Source organism: Monodon monoceros, unplaced genomic scaffold (genome assembly GCF_005190385.1).
Source record: "Monodon monoceros isolate NGI ecotype Baffin Bay Population unplaced genomic scaffold, NGI_Narwhal_1 Super_Scaffold_7, whole genome shotgun sequence".
Taxonomy (NCBI): domain Eukaryota; kingdom Metazoa; phylum Chordata; class Mammalia; order Artiodactyla; family Monodontidae; genus Monodon; species Monodon monoceros.
In genome coordinates, this window is record NW_021703784.1 from 98,927,974 (window position 1) to 98,950,573 (window position 22,600).

The window sequence follows — 22,600 nt, forward strand, 5'->3', positions numbered from 1 at the left end:
ACATCACTGGATTGTTTTTTCAAGAGGGTAGAGAGAATTGAATCTAGCAAGGAACCAGAAGCTGTGCCATCAATGACACCCATGAGTGCAATTGCAGCTTGCACTCAGTCTCCTATTGCTGACGATCTTTCACCTCTACCATCTCCCACCTCCCATCCCTCCTCCAGTCAGTAACTCTTCTTGCCTGTTCACTTGATGCCAGCTCCTGCATGCCAGCTGTTGTACTGTACTACTGTACTTTTCAAGGTACTGGACTATAAGATTAAAAACGTTTTCTTTATTTTTGTGTTTGTTTTTTATGCATTATTTGTTTGAAAAGTATTATAAACCTATTACAGTACAGTACGTACTGTACAGCTGATTGTGTTAGTTGGGTACCTAAGCTAACTTTGTTGGACTTACGAACAAATTGGACTTATGAATGTGCTCTCAGAATGGAACTCGTTCATATGTAGGGAACTTACCGTATACAGAAATCTGTTGCATTTCTATACACTAACCAAGAAGCTATCAGAAAGAAAAATTAAGAAAACAATCCCATTTACAATTGCAACAAAAAGAATAAAATTCCTAAGGATAAGTCCAACTGAGGGAGTAAAATGCTTGTACTTGGAAAATTATAAGGCACTGATAAAAGAAACTGAAGACAACAAAACAAATGGAAAGATAAACCGTCCTCAAGGATTGGAAGAATAAATATTGTTAAAATGACCATACTGCCCAAGGCAATCTCCAAATTCAATGCACTCCCTATCAGAATACCAACGGTATTTCTCATAGAACTAGTAAAAATAATTCTAAAATTTGTATGGAAACATGAAAGACCCCAAACAGCCAAAACAATCCTGAGATAAAAGAACAAAGCTGGAGTATCATGCTCTCTGGTTTCAAACTATACTACAAAGCTACAGTAATCAAAACAGTATGATACTGGCTCAAAAACAGACACATAGATCAATGGAACACAAGAGAAAACCCAGAAATAAACCCACATTTATATGGGCAATTAGTCTCATCAAAGGAGGCAAGAATATACAATGGAAAAAGACAGCCTCTTCAATAAATGGCGTTGAGAAAACTGGACAGCTACACACAAAAGAATCAAACTAGACCACTCTCTCACACCAAGCACAAAATAAACTTAAAATGAATTGAAGACTTATATGTAAGGCCTGAAACCATAAAAATTCTAGAAGAAAACATAAGCAGCACACTCTTTGACATGGGTCTTAGTAATTTTGAGGGGCGGGGTGTATGTCTCCTCAGGCAAGGGAAGCAAAAGTAAAAATAAACAAATGGGACTACATCAAACTAAAAAGCTTCTGCACAGGGAAGGAATCTATCAACAAAATGAAAGGCTACTACTTAATGGGAGAAGATACATACAATAAGGGGATAATATCCAAAATATACTGGAATTCATAGAACTCAACATCAAAAAAGCAAACAACCTAATTAAAAAGTGGGCAGAGGATCTGAATAAACATTTTTCCAAGGAAGACATACAGATGGGCAACAGACACATGAAAAGATGCTCAGCATCAGTAATCATCAGAGAAATGCAAATCAAAACCACAATGAGAAACCACCTCACATCTGTCAGAATGGCTATTATCAAAAAGACAATAAATTGGTGAGGATGTGGAGACAAGGGAACGCTTATGTACTGCTGGTGGGAATGTAAATTGGTGCAGCCACTATGGAAAACAGTATGGAGATTCCTCAAAAATTAAAAATAGAACTACCGTATGACCCACAAATTCCACTCCTGAGTATTTACCTGAAGAAAACAAAAGCAATAATTCAAAAAAAATACGCACCCCTAAGTTCATTGCAGCATTATTTACAATAGCCAAGATATAGAAGCAACCTAAGTGCCCATCAATAGATTAATGGATAAAGAAGATATATTATATATATATGAAACATATAAAACATATGAAAGAATGAAATCTTGCCATTTTCAACAACATGGATGGACCTAGTGGGTATTATGCTAAGTGAAATAATTCAGACAGAGAAAGACAAATACTGATTTCACTTAAATGTGGAATCTAAAAAAGAAAACAGTGAACAAACATAACAAAACAGAAGCAGTTATAGATACAGAGAACAAACAAACAGGTAGTTACCAGAGGGGACAGGTGTGTGGGGAAAGAAATAGGTGAGGGAGATTAAGAGGTATAAACTTCCAGGTGCAAAATAAATGAGTCAAGGGTATGAAATGTACAGTGTGGGGAATAGAGTCAATAACAATGTAATATCTTTGTATGGTGACAGACGATTTATCGTGGTGATCATTTTGAAATGTATAGAAATATGGAATTACTATGTTGTGTAACAGGAACTAACACAGTGTTGTAGGTCAATTATACCCCAAAAACAAACTCATAGAAAAAGAGATCAGTTTTGTGGTTACCAGAGTCGGGCATGAGGGGAGGGGCAACTGGATGAAGGCAGTTAAAAAGTAGAAATTTCCAGTTATAAGATAATAAGTACTAGTGATGTAACGTATAACATGATAAATATAATTAACACTGCTGTGTGTTATATATGAAAGCTGTTAGTACGGTAAATCCTAAGAGTTCTCATCACAAGGAAAAATTTTTTCTATTTTTTTAATTTTGTATCTCTATGAGGTGATGAATGTCCACTAAACACTGTGATAATCATTTCATGATGTATGTAAGACAAATCATTATGCTGTACACCTTAAACTTGTCCAGTGCTGTATGTCAATTATATCTCAATAAAACTGGGGAAAAAAAGAAAAACAGAAAAAATTTTAAAATAAAATAAAAATAACAAAACATCCCCTAAATTTCAAAGTGTGTCTTCTTTTTGTTCATTTCTACAACAGGTTGTTACTATTACTATATCTAACCTGTTTCCATTTCTCAGGTTTGGGAGGAGGTTAATGCTCAGATGGTGTTTGCTCCAGCTCGCCATTACTGACACCTGTGCAGCCTTTGCTCCCACCTTCCTCATTTACTGCTCCCTACGCTTCTTGGCTGGGTTTTCTACCATGAGCATCCTGACAAATATTTCTGTGCTTAGTAAGTCAATACTTCGGGTCTTTGACATTTTCCAAGCCTTAACTTTGACTTTGAAATTCTAACTTTGTTTGAAGTCAAAATCCTGTTTGTGTTTTCTTTCAGTTGTAGAATGGACAGTGCCCCAATTCCAAGTCATGGGAATGACCATGTCAATCTGTGCTGCTTGCATGGGACAGATCACCCTAGGAGGACTAGCTTTTGCCATTCGAGACTGGCACACCCTTCAGCTGGTGTTTTCTGTACCATTATTTGTCTTCTTTCTTTCCTCAAGGTATAAGCTTTCTTACATCCTTCGTCTTAGAGGATCCTAGATGCAAGGTACCTGAAATTAGGATGCAAGAATTCTGGGTGGTCTTAGTCAACTCTTGAGCACATGCTCTACTAATCTGTGCCCTATGTACAATTAAAGAAGCAGAACGGGTAGGGTTGCCAGATAATACCAAGGGCATTCAGTTAAACTTGAATTTTAGATAAAACAACAAACTTTTTGTATAGTACGCCAAATATTGTATGGAGCATAGTTACACTAAAAATTATTCATTGTTTATATGAAATTTCTACTTACCTAAGAATTCTGTATTTTCATTTACTAATCAGATAAAATACAGTGTCTCATTAAAGTAAAACTTCAAATAAACAGCAAATACTTTTTAGTGTATGTCCAAAATATTGCATGGGACAGTCATACTCAAGAATTACCCATATTCACTGCTCACCTGAATTCAAATTTAACTAAACACAGTGGATTTTCTTGTTGTTTGGGGTTTTATTTATTTATTTATTTATTTATTTAATTTATGGCTGCCTTGGGTCTTCGTTGCTGCGCGCGGGCTCTCTCCAGTTGTGGCGAGTGGGGGCTACCCCTCGCTGCGGTGCGCGGGCCTCTCATCACAGTGGCCCCTGTTGTTGCAGAGCACGGGCTCCAAGGAGCACGGGCTTCAGTAGTTGTGGCACACAGGCTCAGCAGCTGTGGCTCGTGGGCTCTAGAGCGCAGGCTCAGTAGCTGTGGTGCACGGGCTTAGTTGCTCCGCGGCATGTGGGATACTCCCGGACCAGGGCTCGAACCTGTGTCCCCTGCATTGGCAGGCGGATTCCCAACCACTGCGCCACCAGGGAAGCCCAAACACAGTGTTTTATTTGCTAAAACTGATAATATCCCCCTGAATAATGGGGGGAGGGCACTATGACTCCAACTCTATATTCCTGGCAGTCAGTGAAGGTGTACTGCATGGAGAGGTCATCGTCACAGCTTCCTAGTTATGGTACAAAAGAACCTAAGTTTATATTTCCTGGTATAACAAAACAAGAGATAGGTATTAGATGGGAGGGGAGAGGCATTTCAGGAAAAAGCCTCTGTGAAAAAAAAATGGGCAAATGAAAGCTGATGGCACCTCTGTCCTCTTCTTTGATCAGGTGGCTGGCAGAGTCTGCTCGGTGGCTGATTATCACCAACAAACCCGAGGAGGGCTTAAAGGAACTTAGAAAAGCTGCTCACAAGAATGGAAGGAAGAATGCTGGAGACGCTCTAACCATGGAGGTGAACAGGAGAGGGAGTTGGTTATGGAATATAGGAAACACATGACCTAACATATACACTAGTCGGCGTCCATAAAGTGAATAAAGGGTGGGAACACTGGTGTGGTTTGGGATCTTCTTACCTCATTGTCCTGGTCTTCAATAGCTGTCAACATGGTTTGAATGAACATTAGGATGCTGGTGCCGAAAGGACTGGATGGAGATATTTTACTCAACAGAGGCAGATAACGCATATATGTGGAAGCTAGAAAAATGGTACAGTATTTATGATTGTAAAGGTTGTTATTGTTCTCACTTTGTGTTAGAGAAAGTAACCGAAACTAATCCATTTCTTTCCAATTAACACTTCAATGTTTTTTTTTTTCAGGATAGTAAGGCAAGTTGAAGGGCAGCTTAGTGACCATGCAGAATAGAGCATAAGGAGGCTTATTTGTCAAGTCAATCATATATGCTTCCATTCATGGTATATTTACTGAAAGGGCATTCTGTTCTATACAGGAAATATGGTAATGACCACAACAGTCCAAATCCCTGTTTCGTGGCGTTTACATTCTACTTATTACAAGTTCCAAGAACATGACTGAGTGGAAATGCTTCAGAGAGATCTTTCTCTTTTTTTATTTTCCTCCCCAGGTATGGAAGGCAGACGCTGCTGTATGTCATAAAGTAGACCATTCACCATGTCATGAATGTATAAATTATTTATTGAAAAATTATAATGTAGTAGGCATGGTGCTTGGTCATGAATAGCTGTATGAGTCAGAATTCCATTTTTCACAGAGTTTTAATATTAAAAAGAGAAATTTTAACATATATTTTAAAATAACTTTTATTGTGGTCAAAATGCATAGAATGAAATCTAAAAATTTTAACTGTACAATACAGTATCGTTAACTATAAGTACAATGAGCTCTAGGGCTTTTTCATCTTGCATGACTAAAACTCTGTACCCATTAAACAACAATTTCTCAATTCCCTTGTCCCCAGTCCCTGGTGACCACCATTCTACTTCCTGTTCTATTATTTTAATATTTTAGATACCTCATATAAGTGGAATCCTGCAGTATTTGTCCTTCTATGAGAACTATTTATCCTTTTGTGACTGACTTACTTCACTTAGCAAAATTTTCTAGATTCATCTATGATATAGCATATGGCAGGCTTCCCCCATCTTTATGGTTGAATAATATCCTATGGTATGAATATACTACATTTTCTTTATCCATTCATCCGTTAATGGGCATTTAGGTTGTTTCCATATGTGAATCGTGTGGCAATGAATATGAGTATGAAAATATCTCTTCAATATCCTGTGTACAATTCTCTTGGCTACATAACCATAATTGATATTGCCAGATCATATGGTATTTCTGCTGTTAACTTTTTTGTTTGCAACGATAAGAGAATGAAAAGAATGCTAGTAGAGACAAGGAGAAACCATCTGCCCTCATTTAACAGGAAAAAGAGAGTGCTAGGAGCTAGACAGCCAAAGAGAAGCGATAAAACATTTCTGCAAATAAGTTCAGTTACACGTGTGATAGATTTTTTAAAAAACACTTTACTGAGGTATGATTAACATACAAAGAGCTGTACGTATTTAATGCACACAACTTGACGTATTTGCAGATGAGTATACATCTAAATATCATCACCACAGTTTATGCAATAAACATATCCATCACCTCCTAAAACGCTCTCTGCCCTTTATTCATTATTTTTTTGTGATAACACTCAACATAAGATCTACCCTCACAGCAACTTTTAAGTATACGGTACAGTATTATAACCCTGGACACTAGACTGTAAAGTAGATCCCTAGGATTGATTTATCTCGCACAACTGAAACTTTGTACTCTATGACAAATATTTCCCCATTTCTCACATCCCCCAGCACCTGGCAAACACCATTCTACTCTCTGCTTCTTCGAGTTTGACTCTTTCAGATTCCTCGTATAAGTGGTATCATGTAGTATTTGTTCTTTTGCACATGGATTATTTTACTTAGCATAATGACCTCTAGGTTCATTATGCTGTGGAAAAGGGTGGAATTTCCTTCTTTTTATTGCTGAATAATATGCCATTTTACATATATATGTGTATACACACACACATATATGTATATTTTCTGTTCATCCATGGATGGACATTTAGGTTGTTTCCATATCTTAGCTATTGTGAATAATGATCCAGTGGACATGTGGGTGCAGATATCTCTTCAAGATCTTGATTTTAATTCCTTTGGATATATACCCAGAAGAGGGATTACAGGATAATATACTAGTTCTATTTTTAATTTTTTGAGGAAACTCCATACTGTCTTCATAGTGGCTACACCATTTCACATTCCTAACAGCAGTGTACAAGGGTACCCTTTTCTCCACATCTTCACCAACACTAATTACTTTTTTTTATAATTGCCATCCTAACTGGTGTGAAGTGATAACTCGTAATTTTGATTTGCCTTTCCCTAACAACTAGTGGTGTTAAGCACTTTTTCATGTACCTCTTGGCCACTTGTATGCTGTCTTTGAAGAAATGTGTATTTAGTTCATATGCCAATTTTTTAATTAAGTTATTTGGCTTTTTTACTATTGAGTTGTACGAGTTTCCTATGTATTTTGGATATTAACCCTCGATAAGACATATGGCTTGCAAATATTTTCTCCCATTCTGTAGGTGCTTTTTCATTTCGTCAGTTATTTCCTAGCTGTGTAGAAGCTTTTCAGTTTGATGTATTTAGTACGATTTGTCTATTTCTGCTCATGGCCTGTGCTTTTGGTGTCACATCCAAAAAATTATTGCTAAGACCAATATCAACAAATTTTTCTCCTATGTTTTCTTTAGGAATTTTACAGTTTAGATCTTACATTTTAGTCTGTAATCCATTTGTGTTGATTTTGTCTATAGTGTAAGTTTCCAGTTTCATTCCTTTGCATGTGGATATCCAGTTTTCCTAGCACCATTTATTGACAATATCCTGTCCCCATTGTGAATTCTTGGCACAACTGTCAGAAATCAATTGTCTGTATATGCATGAGTTTATTGCTGGGCTCTCTATTCTGTTCCGTTGGTCTATATGTCTGTTTTTGTGCCAGTATCATACTCTTGGTTACTGTGGCTTCGTAATATATTTTGAAATCAGAATATGTGATGCTTCCAGCTTTGTTTCTGTTCAAAAATGCTTTGACTGTGGGGACCGTCTGTGTTTCCATATGAATTTTAGGATTGTTTTTTCTATTTCTGTAAAGAATGCCATTGGGATTTTGACAGGGATTTATTGAATCTGCATATTGCTTTGTGTTGTATGGACATCTTAACAGTATTAATTTATTTGTTTAATCCATGAACATGGTGTCTCTCAATTTTCTAGTATCTGCCTTAATTTCTTTCTTCAGGGATTATAGTTTTCAGTATACAAGTCTTTCACCTCCTTGGCTAAGTTTATCCCTAAATACTTTATTATTTTGATGCTACTGCAAACAGGATTGTTTTCTTAATTTTATTTTTAGAGAGTTTGTGGCTGGTGTATAGAAATATAACTGATTTTATATGTTAATTTTGTATCCTGTAACTTTACTGAATTCATTTATTAGTTCTAACAATTTTTTGGATATGTATTAGGGTTTTCTACAAATTAGATCATGTTGCCTTCAAACAGACAATTTTACTTCTTCCTTTCTGATTTGAATGCCTTTTATTATTTTTTTTCTTACCTAATTGCTCTGGCCAGGACTTCCAGTCTTACATTGAAGTGTGATCCTTGTCCTGTTCCAGATCTTAAGGGAAAAGCTTTCAGTTTTTCACCATAGAGTATGATGTTAGCTGTGGGCTTTACATACATGGCCTTTCATGTAAGTTCCTTCAATACCTAAGTTGTTGAGAATTTTTACCATAGAAGTGCATTGAATTTTGTCAAATGTGTTTTCTGCATTTATTGAGGTAATCACATGATATTTAGCCTTCATTCTGTTAATTTGGTGTATCGCATTGACTTGCTTATATTGAGCCATCCTTGCATCCCAGGAATAAAGCCCACTGGGTAATGGTGCACGATCCTTTCAATATGCTGTTGAATTTGGTTTGCTAATACCTTGATGATTTTTTCAACTATGTTCTTCAGGAATATTGGCCTGCATTTTTCTTTTCTTTTCTTTTCTTATGGTATCTTTGTCTCACTTTGGTATCAGGATCATATTGGTCTGACAAAATGAGTTTAGAACTGTCCCTGTCTTCTATTTTTTTGGAAGAGTTTGAGAGGATTGGTATTAATTAATTAATATCTAATTAATTAATCTTCAAATGTTTGGTAGAATTCACCTGAAAAGCCCTATGGTGTTAGGCTTTTGTTTCTGGAATTTTTAAAATTATTGCCACATACTCTTTATTAGTTATTGGCCTATTGAGGCTTTCTGTTTCTTCTTGATTCAATCTTTGTGGGTTATATGTCATATCTTTGTGTTGCAGTGATCCTTTTATCATTATAATTTACCTTCTTTGTCTCTTGTGACAGTATTTGATTAAAGTCTATTTTATGTATACAAGTTGACTATCCCTGCTCTGTTTTGGTTATCATTTGCATGGAATGTCTTTTTTTATCTGTTCACTTTATGTCTACTGTGTTTTTAAATCTAAAGTGACTGTCTTACAGATAGCATAAAATTGGATCTTTTTTTAAAAAATTCATTCAGCCACCCTATATCTTTTGATGGATGAGCTTAATCCATTTACATTTAAAGTAATTATTGATAGGTAAGTACTTACAATTGATAAATTGTTTTCTCTCTGTTTTATTGTTCTTTTTTCCTCTCTTCTATTGCTATCTTCCCTGGTGATTTGATTTTTTATAGTGATATACAATACTTTGATTCTTTTCTGTTTTTATTTTGTATATCTACTGTAGGTTTTCTCTTTGTTGTTTCCATGAGACTTGCATAAAACTTCTTATAGCTATAACAGTCTATTTTAAGCTGATAACAACTTAAATTCTATTATGAGCAAAAACTATACTTTTACTTTCCCTAAACACATGTTTGATGTTATTAATGCCAGAATTCACTTCTCTCAAATCATGTATCTATTAATAATTTTTGTGGTTCTAGTTATTCTTAACAGTTTTGTCTTTTAACTTTTATACTAGTGTTAAAGAAATTTACATGCCACCATTACGGTATTAGATTATTCTGTATTTGTCTTATATTTACTTTAACCATAGAGATTTTTACTTTCATATGCTTTCGTGTTGCTGTTTAGTATCTTTTTCGTTTCAACTTCCTTCAGCCCTTCCTGTAAGGCACGTCTATTAGTGACAAATTCCCTCAGTTTTTCTCTGGGAAAGTTTTTATCTTCCTCATCTTTAAAGGACATTTTTGCTGGGTACTCCATTCTTGGTTGGCAGGTTTTTCTCTCAGTACTTTGAATATATTATTCCACTCTTTCCTTTCCTACAGAATTTCTGCTGAGAAATCCACTGATGGTCTTATAGGAGTTTTGTTAAGTGTGGTGAGTCACTTTTCTCTTGCTGCTTTCAAAATTCTCTCTTTATATTTCACTTTTGAGTATTTAGTTATAATATGTTTCCATGTAGACCTCTTTAGGGTCTACCTACTGGGAGTCCTTTGTGCTTCATGAATCTGAATATCCACCACTCTCCCCAGAGAAGGGAAGTTTTCATCCATTATTTCTTTAAATGAGTTTTCTGGTCCTTTCCCTCTCTCTTCTTATGTGACTCCTATAATGTGTATATTGATTTTTTTATATTGTTCCATAAGTTCCTTAGGCTGTCTTCACTCTTTTCCATTCTGTTTTCTTTCTGTTCCTCTGACTATGTAATTTCAAATGGCCTGTCTTTGAGTTCATAGGTCCTTTATTTTGTTTGATCAAATATGCTGTTGAAGCTCTTAATTGAATTTTTTAGTTCATTTATTATATGCTTCAGCTCCAGAATTTCTGTTTGGTACTCTTTTATGGTTTCTGTCTCTTTGTTGAACTCCTTATATTCTTTATGTTGTTTTCCTTGTTTCATTTTGTTGTCTTTCTGGGTTCTCTTGCAGCTCACTAGCTTCTTTATGATTATTGTCAAATATTTGTAGGCAGTCTGTAGATCTACACTTCTTAAGAACTGGTTACTAGTGCTTTATTTTGTTCTTTTGGTGATGTCATGTTTTCCTGTTCTTTGTGATCCTTGCAGCCTTGTATTGGTGTTTGTGCATATGAAGAAGCAGTTATTTCTTCCAGTCTTTACAGTCTGGCTTTGGCAGGGAAGCTCTTCACCAGTCCCTGGAAATTCTGGGCAGGCCACTTGGCAGAGACTACAGGTGGGCCAGTTAGCAGGGTTCAATAGTGGTCCTACTGCCTCGGTCCACATATGGCTGTGCCTTCAGCCAGGGTCTGCAGGTGGGAGGGTCCACTGCTAGTGTCCATGGAGAGGCAGAACTTGTTCTGGGGTCTGTGGCCAGGCCTGGTGCCATTGTCTGTGGACAGGCTAGATGCCAGAGTCCACAGGTGCTGTTGTTGGTAAGCAAGTTTCATTTCAGGGTCCCTGGATGGGCCTGCTGCTGGTCATGGGCCAAAGGCAGGTCTGGTGATGGGATCCACAGGCAGACATGTTGTTGGGGTCCTGAGAAGGGTGGCATGGTGCCTGGGGTTATTACACAGAGGCAGTGGCCCTGAGAGGCCCTAAGATGATAAAGAGCCATTGGCATAGTCCTTTTTTTTTTTTGTAAATATTTATTTAGTTATTTATTTTTGGCTGTGTTGGGTCTTCATTTCTGTGGGAGGGCTTTCTCTAGTTGCGGCAAGCGGGGGCCACTCTTCATCGTGGTGCACAGGCCTCTCACTATCGCGGCCTGTCTTGTTGCAGAGCACAGGCTCCAGAGGCGCAGGCTCAGTAGTTGTGGCTCACGGGCCTAGTTGCTCCACGGCATGTGAGATCTTCCCAGATCAGGGCTTGAACCCATGTCCCCTGCATTGGCAGGTGGATTCTCAACCACTGTGCCACCAGGGAAGCCCCAGCATAGTCCTTTTTTTAAAGAAATTTTGAAATTTAGGTGGAGCTCTATGGCACTCTGAGACTGTATCAATATATACCTGACTTATAGGAAATTATTTTGGGCCAACTAACATCTTGGAAGTATCTTTAGTTCCAAGCCCGCACCTAGTATTTTGTCTACCAGGTTGGCCCAATCCAAAGAATTAAAGCTTAAATCTTACAGGAAAGTTATTTGCCAGGTAAATAACAAAAAATAAGTGTTACGAGCTGGAAGAAAGAAAGGAACAATGCATTATCAGGGTAAATGGCAAATGACAATCACCTCAGTGCCAAGAAGAAGAAAGACAACATTGTACAAGAGGAACAAATGAAATTTGGTTTAGGAACTGGATTCTATGCATGAATGAGTACCCAAAATTGCCTTAATTTCATTTTTTAAATTTTGTAAAGATTATTCAGAAATTTGTGGTCTTAGTCATGTTTAACCTCCATCTGACAGATTGCCAAACACGTTCACTCCAGACAATCCTTCTTACTTAAAGCTGTTCCCCTTCATATCAATAACAATCCATTGATTAATCCAGTTTTGGCTGTCTTGGAGTCCAGTAAATGATAAACGTTTCCTCTGCCTAAATCACACCCAACTGAGGGATAGTTAATGTGCTCAGAAAGATGACAACAAAAACTTATGTTTTTCACTACAGTGAAAACTGAAATAGAGGAAGTGTCTAAATTTCAAGCAACAGTAAGTTTGCTAACACTTCAACCCACAACTGAACTTATTCACAAGTGCCAGGTTTTTCCACAGATGCAGAGCCTGCATTGCTAAATATAAGGTGTGACCCAGGCAGCAAATCTGAATGAATTTTCATTCTAAAGGCATTCTGGGTCACTGAAGCATATCCATTGCATTCTCCTAATTTACCAGTCAAATACCTCAGTCCTCCAAGGGGCAGTGAGGGTAGGTATAAAGTGGTCTGTAGTATTACTCTTTCAAAGTCTTTCTTCTTGGAAACATGAAGATTATGAAGAAAGTGCCCCTACCCTAAGCCACCAGTGTTTCTCAGGCAACTTCTTTTTGGTCAATTCTTATTTCAGTCATCCTTTGGCAGATTCATTTTTCCATCTTTTCTTTCTTTATCTTTTAATAAATTGTCCTCCTCCCCTGCTCATTTCATTCTACTGGTTCTGGTATTTCAATGCAATTGTGGTCTTATCTACCTTCCTTCCTGTTCTAAACTCTGTACATTCCAAATTCTGATACTCTCCTCTCACCTCTGCTCTGTCCAATTTCCTCCTCCTATTTCTGTGTGACATCTACAGTCTTTTTCAGTCTTCTTTTCTATTGTCCTAATTGTTTCAGACCCAGTAGAAACACAAGAACTCATGCTCCACAGTAGCCCAGCCTGAAATACACTTCAGGCTGTATAAGAAATACACTTTCTTAAAGGATCCCAAGGTGCACTGTCCAGTCAAACCATTAAAAAGTATTCAGTTGAAACTCGATTCTCACAAACTCAATGATGGCACACTTATGTGATGGTAAGTGACATGGCAACTATGAGAGACCAACACAAATTTCTCCCCTGAATCCTCCACAGGTTTCTCTTACATCCATAAAACTTCAGAGTTTTCCCAACTATTCTACATTAAGAGATGTTTCTTTCTAAATATCATAAATTGTAATTTTGAAGAAATAAATGTCCATTTTCTCCATTTCTGATCTCATTGACAAACATCTTCTCAAAGCTCTCCCGATCCATGTTTTATACCTATATTGGTTCTTGAATTTCAAGTCTTTCAGCTTCTAAATGCATTCCACCTTCAGCCAGTTTCTTCCACCCTCCCTGTCGTCCCTCTTTCTTTTTGTCTTCCTCTTTCCCTTCCAAATTTATTTCAGGACTACTTGATGACAGATCCTGTGACAGTCACAGAGGGGAAAAGTCTACAGTTTCTATCTTCATAAAGATCACACTCAACAAGTAAAATGGGCTTGATAAAGTCTCTTTGAATTAAAGCAAGGGTGGAATGTGACTGTCAAGGAGGAATATATAATCTGAACTGCAGATATGTGGGCAATGAATGCATCTTGGAAGTAGTTATATCTGAAATGGGTCTTACAGGTTAAGGTAGAACTATCCAGGTTTAAACCAGGCAGAGAGATGATTAAATTTGCAGTTGAGAGCAGTCCAAATGACTTACAGAGGGGTCAAACCAGGGTGTGCTGGTAAATGTTTAACACTTAACATTACAAGAGGAAAAGAAGCATAGATCTCAGATTTGTGGCAATTATCAATTTCCGTGGTGTGACTATTACCACCACAGTGAGTTTCATGCCACCAACAAGATGGCAACTGCTTTACAAACTATCTAAAAATTTAACAAAGGGCTTTTGTGAATTTTTACACACTGATTCCAGAACGCCACTGGGCAAGGGTTCAGACGAGGGTTGTTTCATGCTTTTTACCCCAGGATAGTGTTATGAGTGGTACAAAGCATTTTTTAAGCAAGAAAATGAAGTGAAGATCAGAGAGAAAAGTACCTTTTAAAAAGTGAAGATACAGCAGGCTCCCATTTGAATACGGGCCTCTTTTCCCCTGAATAAGGATTTTACCAGGTAGGAGGAACTCCTTGAGCTCCTGTAAGTGATCTGGCATCGCCCCCCAAATACATCTGCTAACACTATTCACGTCTCTGCTTGCTCACCAAAAATGAACGGCCAGTGTAAAATAACCACACCATATCCCAAACTTTAACTTTGATATTGGATGTAATTTAAGGCTAGTCTTGCAGGCATTGCATCCCTTATCTGGCCCAAGTTTAAAGTATTATTTGAGCACATTCTTACATTATCATCCATGACAATGGCCTGTGGTCATGGGATTCTGGTGTTAGATGCAATCCTGACTCCTCTCTTCTAAAAGTGTTAAGTCCAATATTTCACTATTTGGGCTTGTTCTTTAAATGAAAGGACATTCTTGCATGTGTAGGTCCTCAGTTAGGGTGGCCTTTCATTTCTCTGAATTCCTCATGGAATTATTCCAGTGGACTTCATGGTACGTTTTCATTTGTAGAGGTGGGATAAGAATCAAGACTATACTGTTTGAATAACTAATAAGTAAGTATCTGAGGTATGCTGGATATAATTCCTTATGCATATTTTTAGCCTCATGTATGGACCAGGAAATCCTTGTGAGGGAAATGCCATTATTTTTTGTTTGTTTGTTTGTTTGTTTTTGTTTGTTTGTTTTTGTTTTTTTGTTTTTTTTTTGTTTTTTTGGAAATGCCATTATTTTTCTCCACCTCTTCTCCTCCTACTCTGATTCTTCTACCTGTTCTTCTTTTAAATGACAAGTAAATTGAGTTTTAGAAATATTTAATTACCTTCCTCAAGGTATATACCTAGCATGTTGCAGGGCTATTAAGTAACTCCAGATTATAACCAACTCTGGGTTTAAATCATTCTATACCAAGATCTCTCCTAATTTCATCCTCAGTTTTAATTCTAGGCATCTCATTCATGGAGGCACGACATGCCAGGATTTCCCCCAAAGTGACTGAGAAAAGAACCAAAATAAAGATTCTCAGGAAATGTTCTTTTTCCTGAGATAAACAGTTTCTCTGCACAGGACAGCCAGCTGATAACCAAGCTTAGTTCTCAGGTCTTTCATGCCCATCTGGCACAAATGGAGCTTTGGAACATAATCCAAGCAACTCTGCATTTGATTCCCTTTCTAATCTGAGTATCTAAGGTACACTCCCTTTCTGATGCCCTGTAGTCCTCTCGAATCTTGTGTTTGAATATTTTTGTTGCTACATCATTTCCTTCAGTCCCCTTTAACTCTGTAATTCTCTAGTCATACCACTTTTACTCCTGTCATTACATCCTCAGTGGCTATATTTTCCAGTAGACGGAAAGGGACATCATCTATCTCGTCATCTGTTGAGGGCCTCACAGTGCCTCCTGTTGTGTGACAACTGAACAGTCTGTTGTTGTTGTTGTTGAAGGTTGTGAGATCCATCCTGCAGGAAGAGCTGGAGGCCGCACAGACCAAACCTTCTGTGTTTGACTTGTTCCGCACACCCAACCTGCGTAAGAGCATCTGTCTCCTGTCCTTTGTGAGGTGGGCTTCTCAGAATGCATGAGGGATGCTAAAATAGTGGAGACATGAATCTATCCCATATCAAAGGATACAACATGTTGTGGGAACAGATTTGAGATAAAATACGGAGGAAGCCATAATGATAATTGCTGTGTTTAGAGTAGTCAAAGGGTTATGAAAAATACTGACCCAGAGCTATTTATACAATGGCGAGTTTTGTTTATCATATCACCCTACCAATCTCATCACTGGAAACTGAGACTGAGAACTTCAGTCATGGTACAGACATTGGCTTTAACTTTCTTCACTTGTTTGTTTCCATTTTAATGGAGGTAAAATTACAGGCAGTAAAGTGCACAAAAATATACAGCTCAATGAATATTTCCATATGTAAATATGCAACCATCACCCAGATAAAGATATAGAAAAAAACTCTAAAACACTAGAAGGCTCCATCATGCATCCTCCACAAAAAACACTCCAAACCCTCCCCCAAAACTTAACAATAATTAGGAGCTCCAATTTTAGAATTTTAAAATCATCACCTTGCGAGGAATTATTCCATAAAATATACCATGTTTTTATACTTTAAAACCAACCATTGGCTGCGTGGCTAATATTTATTATCATCATTTGTAAGACAAAGGCTCTAAACCTTATGATAAGTGTCTTTCATTTTTGTTCACCACAGATTTGCAAACTTCATGTCCTTTTTTGGCCTGATTCTCCACCTCCAGTACATAGGGAGCAATGTTTTCCTGTTCCAGGTTCTTTTTGGTGCAGTCAACCTCCCAGCCAATTATGTTGCATTTTTGGCACTGAATCACCTGGGCCGTCAAGTAAGCCAGACGCTCTTCATGTTTCTCCTTGGAGTCTCCATTCTGGCCATCACATTTGCACCTCAAGGTGAGAAGAGAGCACAGGTTGAAATAAGAAAATGTCTTACCTCAGAGATTTGAAGACAGGATCTGAAGGCAGAAGGAAGTGAAGACTAGGGTTCTAAGGATTTTCCAAAACCAATCTGAGGATTTAGGATAGATTCTGTCATTAAGTGGCTGAGAAAGAGGCAAAGGTCAGTGAAAGTCAGTTCAGACATGTGGTTGTCTTCATCATATCAGAGATGTGTTTGGTAATTGGTGACATTTATTGCTGACAGTTTCTCTGGGAGAGCAATTGATCACTTTCTCTTTGGCCAGTCACACTTGTAACTGTAAATGACAGTATTATGTCACTATATATATCTCATGTGAGGACACAGCTGTCACTTCCTTTGTCTGGTCTCTTTCTTATTACTACAGTTTCAGTGAAAATTTACTCCCTGATTCTATGTATCCACTCTTGTGTCTGGAATTAGGTCGCCATAACTGCAACCCTGGTCCCAGGGTGTCATCTTGACTCTAAGGTATTTTTAATCCTTTGTCTTCGAGCATAGAAGGTACAGAGAGTAGGAAAAAGGCATTAAGCTGTTAACAGCCTCTCTTAAAATCAATTTTACTAAATTAAATGACCATATGTAATTCATAGGGGAACCCAGGTGGTCACCATGCTTCAGCTAGCTCCCAGTGCAGTGATGCACTTTACAGGATCCCATCTTGAATATCAGCATCAATGCAAATTTGCTGCCTTACAACAGAGCTCACTCCCACGTTGTCACGCTTTCATGATTTTTTGTTTGTTTGTTTGTTTTGCGGTACGCGGGCCTCTCACTGCTGTGGCCTCTCCCGTTACGGAGCGCAGGCTCAGCGGCCATGGCTCACAGGCCCAGCCGCTCCGCGGCATGTGGGATCTTCGCAGACCGGGGCACGAACCCGTGTCCCCTGCATCGGCAGGCGGACTCTCAACCACTGCGCCACCAGGGAAGCCCGAGTCCCATTCTCTTATTACTCTCTACTGCATTACTAGCCCCATGTCAACATTGTGTAAACACCCAGGTTTTGAACTCCTGGAGGATATTGATGAGTCTTACATCCATCAGTAATTGCTCATATAATACTCCTATGTTATACATGAAAGGCAGAGGAGACACTGGACAGAGTAAATGAAAGCAAACTCTTGCTGGGTTTTTGTTCCCCTCTCCATCTTTGGCAAATTTCTGAAATCTCTGATATGTAGGAAGAGTTGATGCAATAACTCAGGTTTTTAATTTATTTAAGTTGTAATATTTCTCAGCTATTAGGCTGTGCACATTCGCTGCCCCTGTGTGCTTTCTCTACCAGGTATTTAACACATGCAAGTGTCTCCAACTGTCTTTTTCTTTTTAAATATTTATTTACTTACTTATTTGGCTGCACTGCGTCTTAGTTGCAGCACGCGGGACCTTCATTGCCATGTGCAGGATCTTCAGTTGCGGCATGTGGGATCTAGTTTCCTGACCAGGGGTCGAACCCAGGACCCCTGCGTTGGGATCGTGGAATCTTAGCCACTGGACCAGCAGGGATGTCCCCCAACTGTGTCTTTTTCATTTATAATTTGGCGGATGGTGATTTCTTCAGCTCAGATTTCCTGAGTCTCACTTGTCTTCTTCTCCAGAAATACAGACCTTGCGTGTGGCTTTGTCAACTTTGGGAATAGCAGTTTCTTCTATGGCTCTCATGTGTTCTTTTGCCCATGGAAATGAACTAGTCCCCACCATTGTCAGGTACACAATCTCATGGAAGCTCTATCAGGGTCAAAACAGACCTTTCCCAGCTAATCAAGACTTATAGTGGAAAGAAAACTAATCTGATTCATTATCAAAAGCATTGATTATAATAATATTAACAAAAATTATAGCCAAAATTTTTGTTAAAATCTCACTTTTGTCAGGCATGAGTTAAGCCCTTTAATGTATCATCTCCCGTAATCTGCTGAACCATTAAAGGGTAGGTGCTGTTGGTAAGAGTATTTTTTCAATAATGAAAACGTATCTTAATGCACTTGTGCATTTGAAAAATTTGTGAGCAAACAAGAGCATATTTTAAACGCAAGAGTACGTCATCAGCCTTCATGTGTCTAAATATTGCTGAGGTGTCTCCCATAATCAAAGCAAAATAATAAATCACAAATTACTTGTATGGATTTATACCAGATTATTTTTGTATTGTTGTTTGCACTCCAAGGGTAACAGCCTCAGGATTCATGGGAATTGCTTCTAATATTGGGGCAGCCCTGGCTCCCCTCTTGATGATCCTAACAGTATATTCTCCCCACCTACCCTGGATCATCTATGGAGTCTGCTCCATCCTCGCTGGCCTTGTTGTTCCACTCCTTCCTGAAACCAGGAATAAGCCTCTGCCTGACTCCATCCAGGATGTGGAAAAGGAGTGAGTAAACCGCTGGCTCTCCCTTAGGGTTGCTGTGTGATATAGGTTCGTGCTAGGAGGGCAAGGCACCATGCAGGGTCATATCCCCAGGAGAAGGCTTACACCTAGACTACTCCAGGTGGTCAGTGCGTTTGGTTTAGCTACAGCCTCATCCCTCCTCACAGTGACCTCAGACTCCCCCAAGCCTCCCTAGATCACACAGACCAACACCAGTAGGCACCAGTAGGTTTAGTGATGAAGAAGCCAAAATTAATGCCCTCGTGTGACATACATACCCTTGAAAGCGTTTCACAAACATGCACAGATCCAGACACCAGATTCTCATCCCTCAGATCCTGGCAGCCCTCAGCCCAGTGAGGGCAGTAACCTCCCTGAGATTGCTGGTGTCTGTAGGTCTGTGACCTGCCCTGGTCGCTGAAGCTCTGAGGGAGATCAGGGAGAGGACAAGAGCCCCTTCCACAGGTGACAATATATCTCAGGGGAAGGAGTCCTACTGTGTTGCCTGTAAGATTCAGACCATCTGGTTTTCACTGGGAATGAAAGTGTTAGGAAAAGAGAGGAAAAGGGTGGTAGTTATTGGTATTTTTAAGTGATCAAGAATTTGAAAGGGTTTAAAAACTTTAATATACTTCCCTTGCCTCTTCCAAAGACCCTGTTAGCCAATACCATGGTGTCCAAGGGTGAGCGCTGAAACTATCAAAGCTGCCTCTCCAGATTCTGCCCTGGGAGCTTGGCTTTTTTCTTCACAAAATTTACTCAAATTCTCAGGGCAGGTGTCATGGTTTTTATCAAAACTCGTGGACCAAGAATCAGCTTGCTCTAAAGAATGCAGGACATAGATGTTTTTCCATGTTTTTAAAATTTTGTTCGTTTGTTGTTTTCATTGTATTTGTTCTAGGAGAAAAGGCTCAAGAAAAGCAAAGCAGGAAGATACTTCCATGAAAGTGACACAGTTTTAAAGGATTCCAGGAACTAACTGCTAATCAAAGAGCAAGATAAACAAGAAAAATTAGGATCATTCCCAGATATTGGCAAAATTTGGAAAACAAATAAAAAGATATAAAGGAAAAATGGACCCCATTTACAATTGCAGTTCTAAATAACTATATATAAAATGCCTATGACTACTCATAATAAGAAGTTTGAGGAAAGTCATAATACTTTTAAAGGGATCATAATAAAATATGTGTATAATTGTAGAACCCTAGCATGTTTCTGGAAAGAAAGATAGAATAGTATTTAAAACACTGATTCTGCTCTAATTAATGACAGAGTAATTGATGTAATAATTACTTTGGGGACAATTTGAAAAAGTTCCAAATATATCTACAAATTAATTATAGACAAGATCCAGAAAAATGAAGTTTATGGAGGGAAAGTGGTGCAAGTATTTGGGGCAGCATACGCTGTAATGAAATGCAGATGCATTTACAAATCAAAAGAAGTCCAGAATGAGACGGTGGTGTGTAGAACACTTAAAATTTGATAATTTGGGCATCACAAATCACTGGTAGAAAAAATGATTATGTAATAAATATCATTAACTAACTTTAGAAATAAATGACTAATAATTTGATTTCATTCTCTAAACCAAAAAAATATATATTCCATATGGTTAAAATGACAAACGGAACAATTAAGCCATGTTATTCAATAGAAAACGTGGGTACAAAGTCTTGGGATTAAGAAAACGTTCTGATAAGTAAAGCAAATGCCAACGATTTAAATATAGGTAGATTTGACTAAATACTCATTTAAAACCTCTATTGGACAAAACTCGAAAAACTTATGGGAGAAGTCTAGAAAAAATATTCACCAAAATGATAAAAGCTGTTAACTTTTAGTGGTGTACCTTTATGAGATTTTACTTTCTTCTTTGTAAGTTTCTGTACTCTAAGTTTTAAAAGGATAACGCAGCATTCTAAAATATTATAAGATACTATCAAAAATAAACTGCAAAAGACAAATTAACAATTTTCAAAATTATTATATATTAATATGTAGGATTCTAATAAATATTCATGAAAAGAATACATAATTCAATATTAGATGGTCAAAAGGCAAGAGCATATCATTTTCAAAAGAAAAAAATCCCATGACTAATAAATTTATGAAAAACTGTACAAAACCACTGAAATTTAAAGACATACAAGCTAAGTAAAATATCAACTTTTCTGAAGAATGTAAATGGAAACTTGTTAATTGATGGTGGAGTTATAAAATAACATATACCATACAACTGCACAAAACAGAATGGTGTCATTATAAAGAGCTTTAAAAATCTTTCATTGATTCAGCAACCATTTATTCAGCATGTAATAGTTACCAAGCAGTATGACAGGAGCCTTGGATACAAAGAGGAAATGAAAAAAAAATGTATGAAGACAGATGTAGCAGATGTTAGACTCTGTGTGCTGGCGTGGCATCACATTTTTATTTTCTATGGGCAAAGAAAGTTTATTTTAAAGTCCTCATTCCCTCCAGGCTGGTAGAAAATTGCAAATCAGTTCCTTTGGGAAATTATTTCCACAAGACTTCCACACCAGAGCTATCCAGATTCCAGGAGTATATACGGTTACAAGGAGGAGCTGCACTGGTTATCAGTTACCTGTTCAAAGAGGTTACTACTGGACCAGTAGACACTCAAGTGCAGCAATTCTGCCATTCACACCACAGTAAAATGTTGGAATCTAGGGCTTCTCATCGGACAGCTCAGCTCCTTTTACAGCCACAAGGGAAGGGGTCTTCTGTTTCCATAGAGTGTTGCCAGGGCTCAAGACTGGGTTCCTGCTCCCCCAGAACCTACAAGCACTCCTCCATCCTCAGGCTTCCTAGACACTCAACTTCTTTCTCTTATTAACTCTTCCACACATACCTTCTAGTTACCCCATGGGCTTTAGTTTTTGAAACACAATCAAGTCAATCAGTCTTACAGTCTTTTTTTTTTAATTTCAGTTCTTTTTAAAATAAATTTATTTTTTTATTTTTGGCTGCGTTGGGTCTTCATTGCTGTGCAAGGGCTTTCTCTAGTTGCAGCGAGCGGGGGCTCCTCTTCGTTTGGTGCACACGCTTCTTATTGCGGTGGCTTCTCTTGTTGCGGAGCTCAGGCTCTAGGTGCGCGGGCTTCAGTAGTTGTGGCTCAGGGGGTTAGTTGTTCCACGGTATGTGGGATCTTCCCGGACCAGGGCTTGAACCTGTGTCCCCTGCATTGGCAGGTGGATTCTTAACCACTGCACAACCAGGGAAGCCCCAGTCTTACATCTTCTTTTGCCTTTTCCCTGCCAAATGACTTCCAAGAGATCAAGAAGCACAGAAATTACCACTTGCAGAAAGTGGGAAAGAGAGAAAGGGAATGCCAAGGAATTATCAATAATGAATGTCATTGGTTTATCTGGTCTTCTTCCTAATGCATTGTTCAATATCCCATCAGGAGAAAGACTAGACAGCATCTATTGTGCATCACCCCAAAGGCTAGCTTAGCTGCCAGTCCATAAAATCTGATGTTTCATGGCAGATAAAGTCCCACTGGTCCTCATGGGTCTTTGACATTACACCAGCAGCTGTGGCCCAGCAGATGCTCTGTGATACAGAGAGTAGAGTGAGGTATATTTTGGT

General features: G+C 38.2%; 1 protein-coding gene across 9 annotated transcripts in view; it reads left to right on the forward strand.

The window, feature by feature from the left end:
* LOC114887217 (solute carrier family 22 member 9) overlaps positions 1 to 20,050 on the forward strand; it is a 48,297-nt gene extending 28,247 nt beyond the window's left edge. For 2 of the 9 annotated variants that reach the window (XM_029208714.1, XM_029208713.1), the window contains 8 exons: positions 2,902 to 3,056; positions 3,159 to 3,327; positions 4,470 to 4,593; positions 15,589 to 15,704; positions 16,375 to 16,589; positions 18,213 to 18,321; positions 18,782 to 18,985; positions 19,884 to 20,050. In XM_029208714.1, coding sequence (XP_029064547.1) covers positions 2,902 to 3,056; positions 3,159 to 3,327; positions 4,470 to 4,593; positions 15,589 to 15,704; positions 16,375 to 16,589; positions 18,213 to 18,321; positions 18,782 to 18,985; positions 19,884 to 19,944 — 1,153 coding nt within the window. In that variant the 3' untranslated portion in view covers positions 19,945 to 20,050. Of the gene's footprint in view, positions 1 to 2,901; positions 3,057 to 3,158; positions 3,328 to 4,469; positions 4,848 to 15,588; positions 15,705 to 16,374; positions 16,629 to 18,212; positions 18,322 to 18,781; positions 18,986 to 19,883 lie in introns of those variants that run through there. The other 7 variants (XR_003791507.1, XR_003791508.1, XR_003791509.1 and 4 more) reach the window with 7 other exon arrangements.
* The last annotated feature ends 2,550 nt before the right edge of the window (positions 20,051 to 22,600 follow it).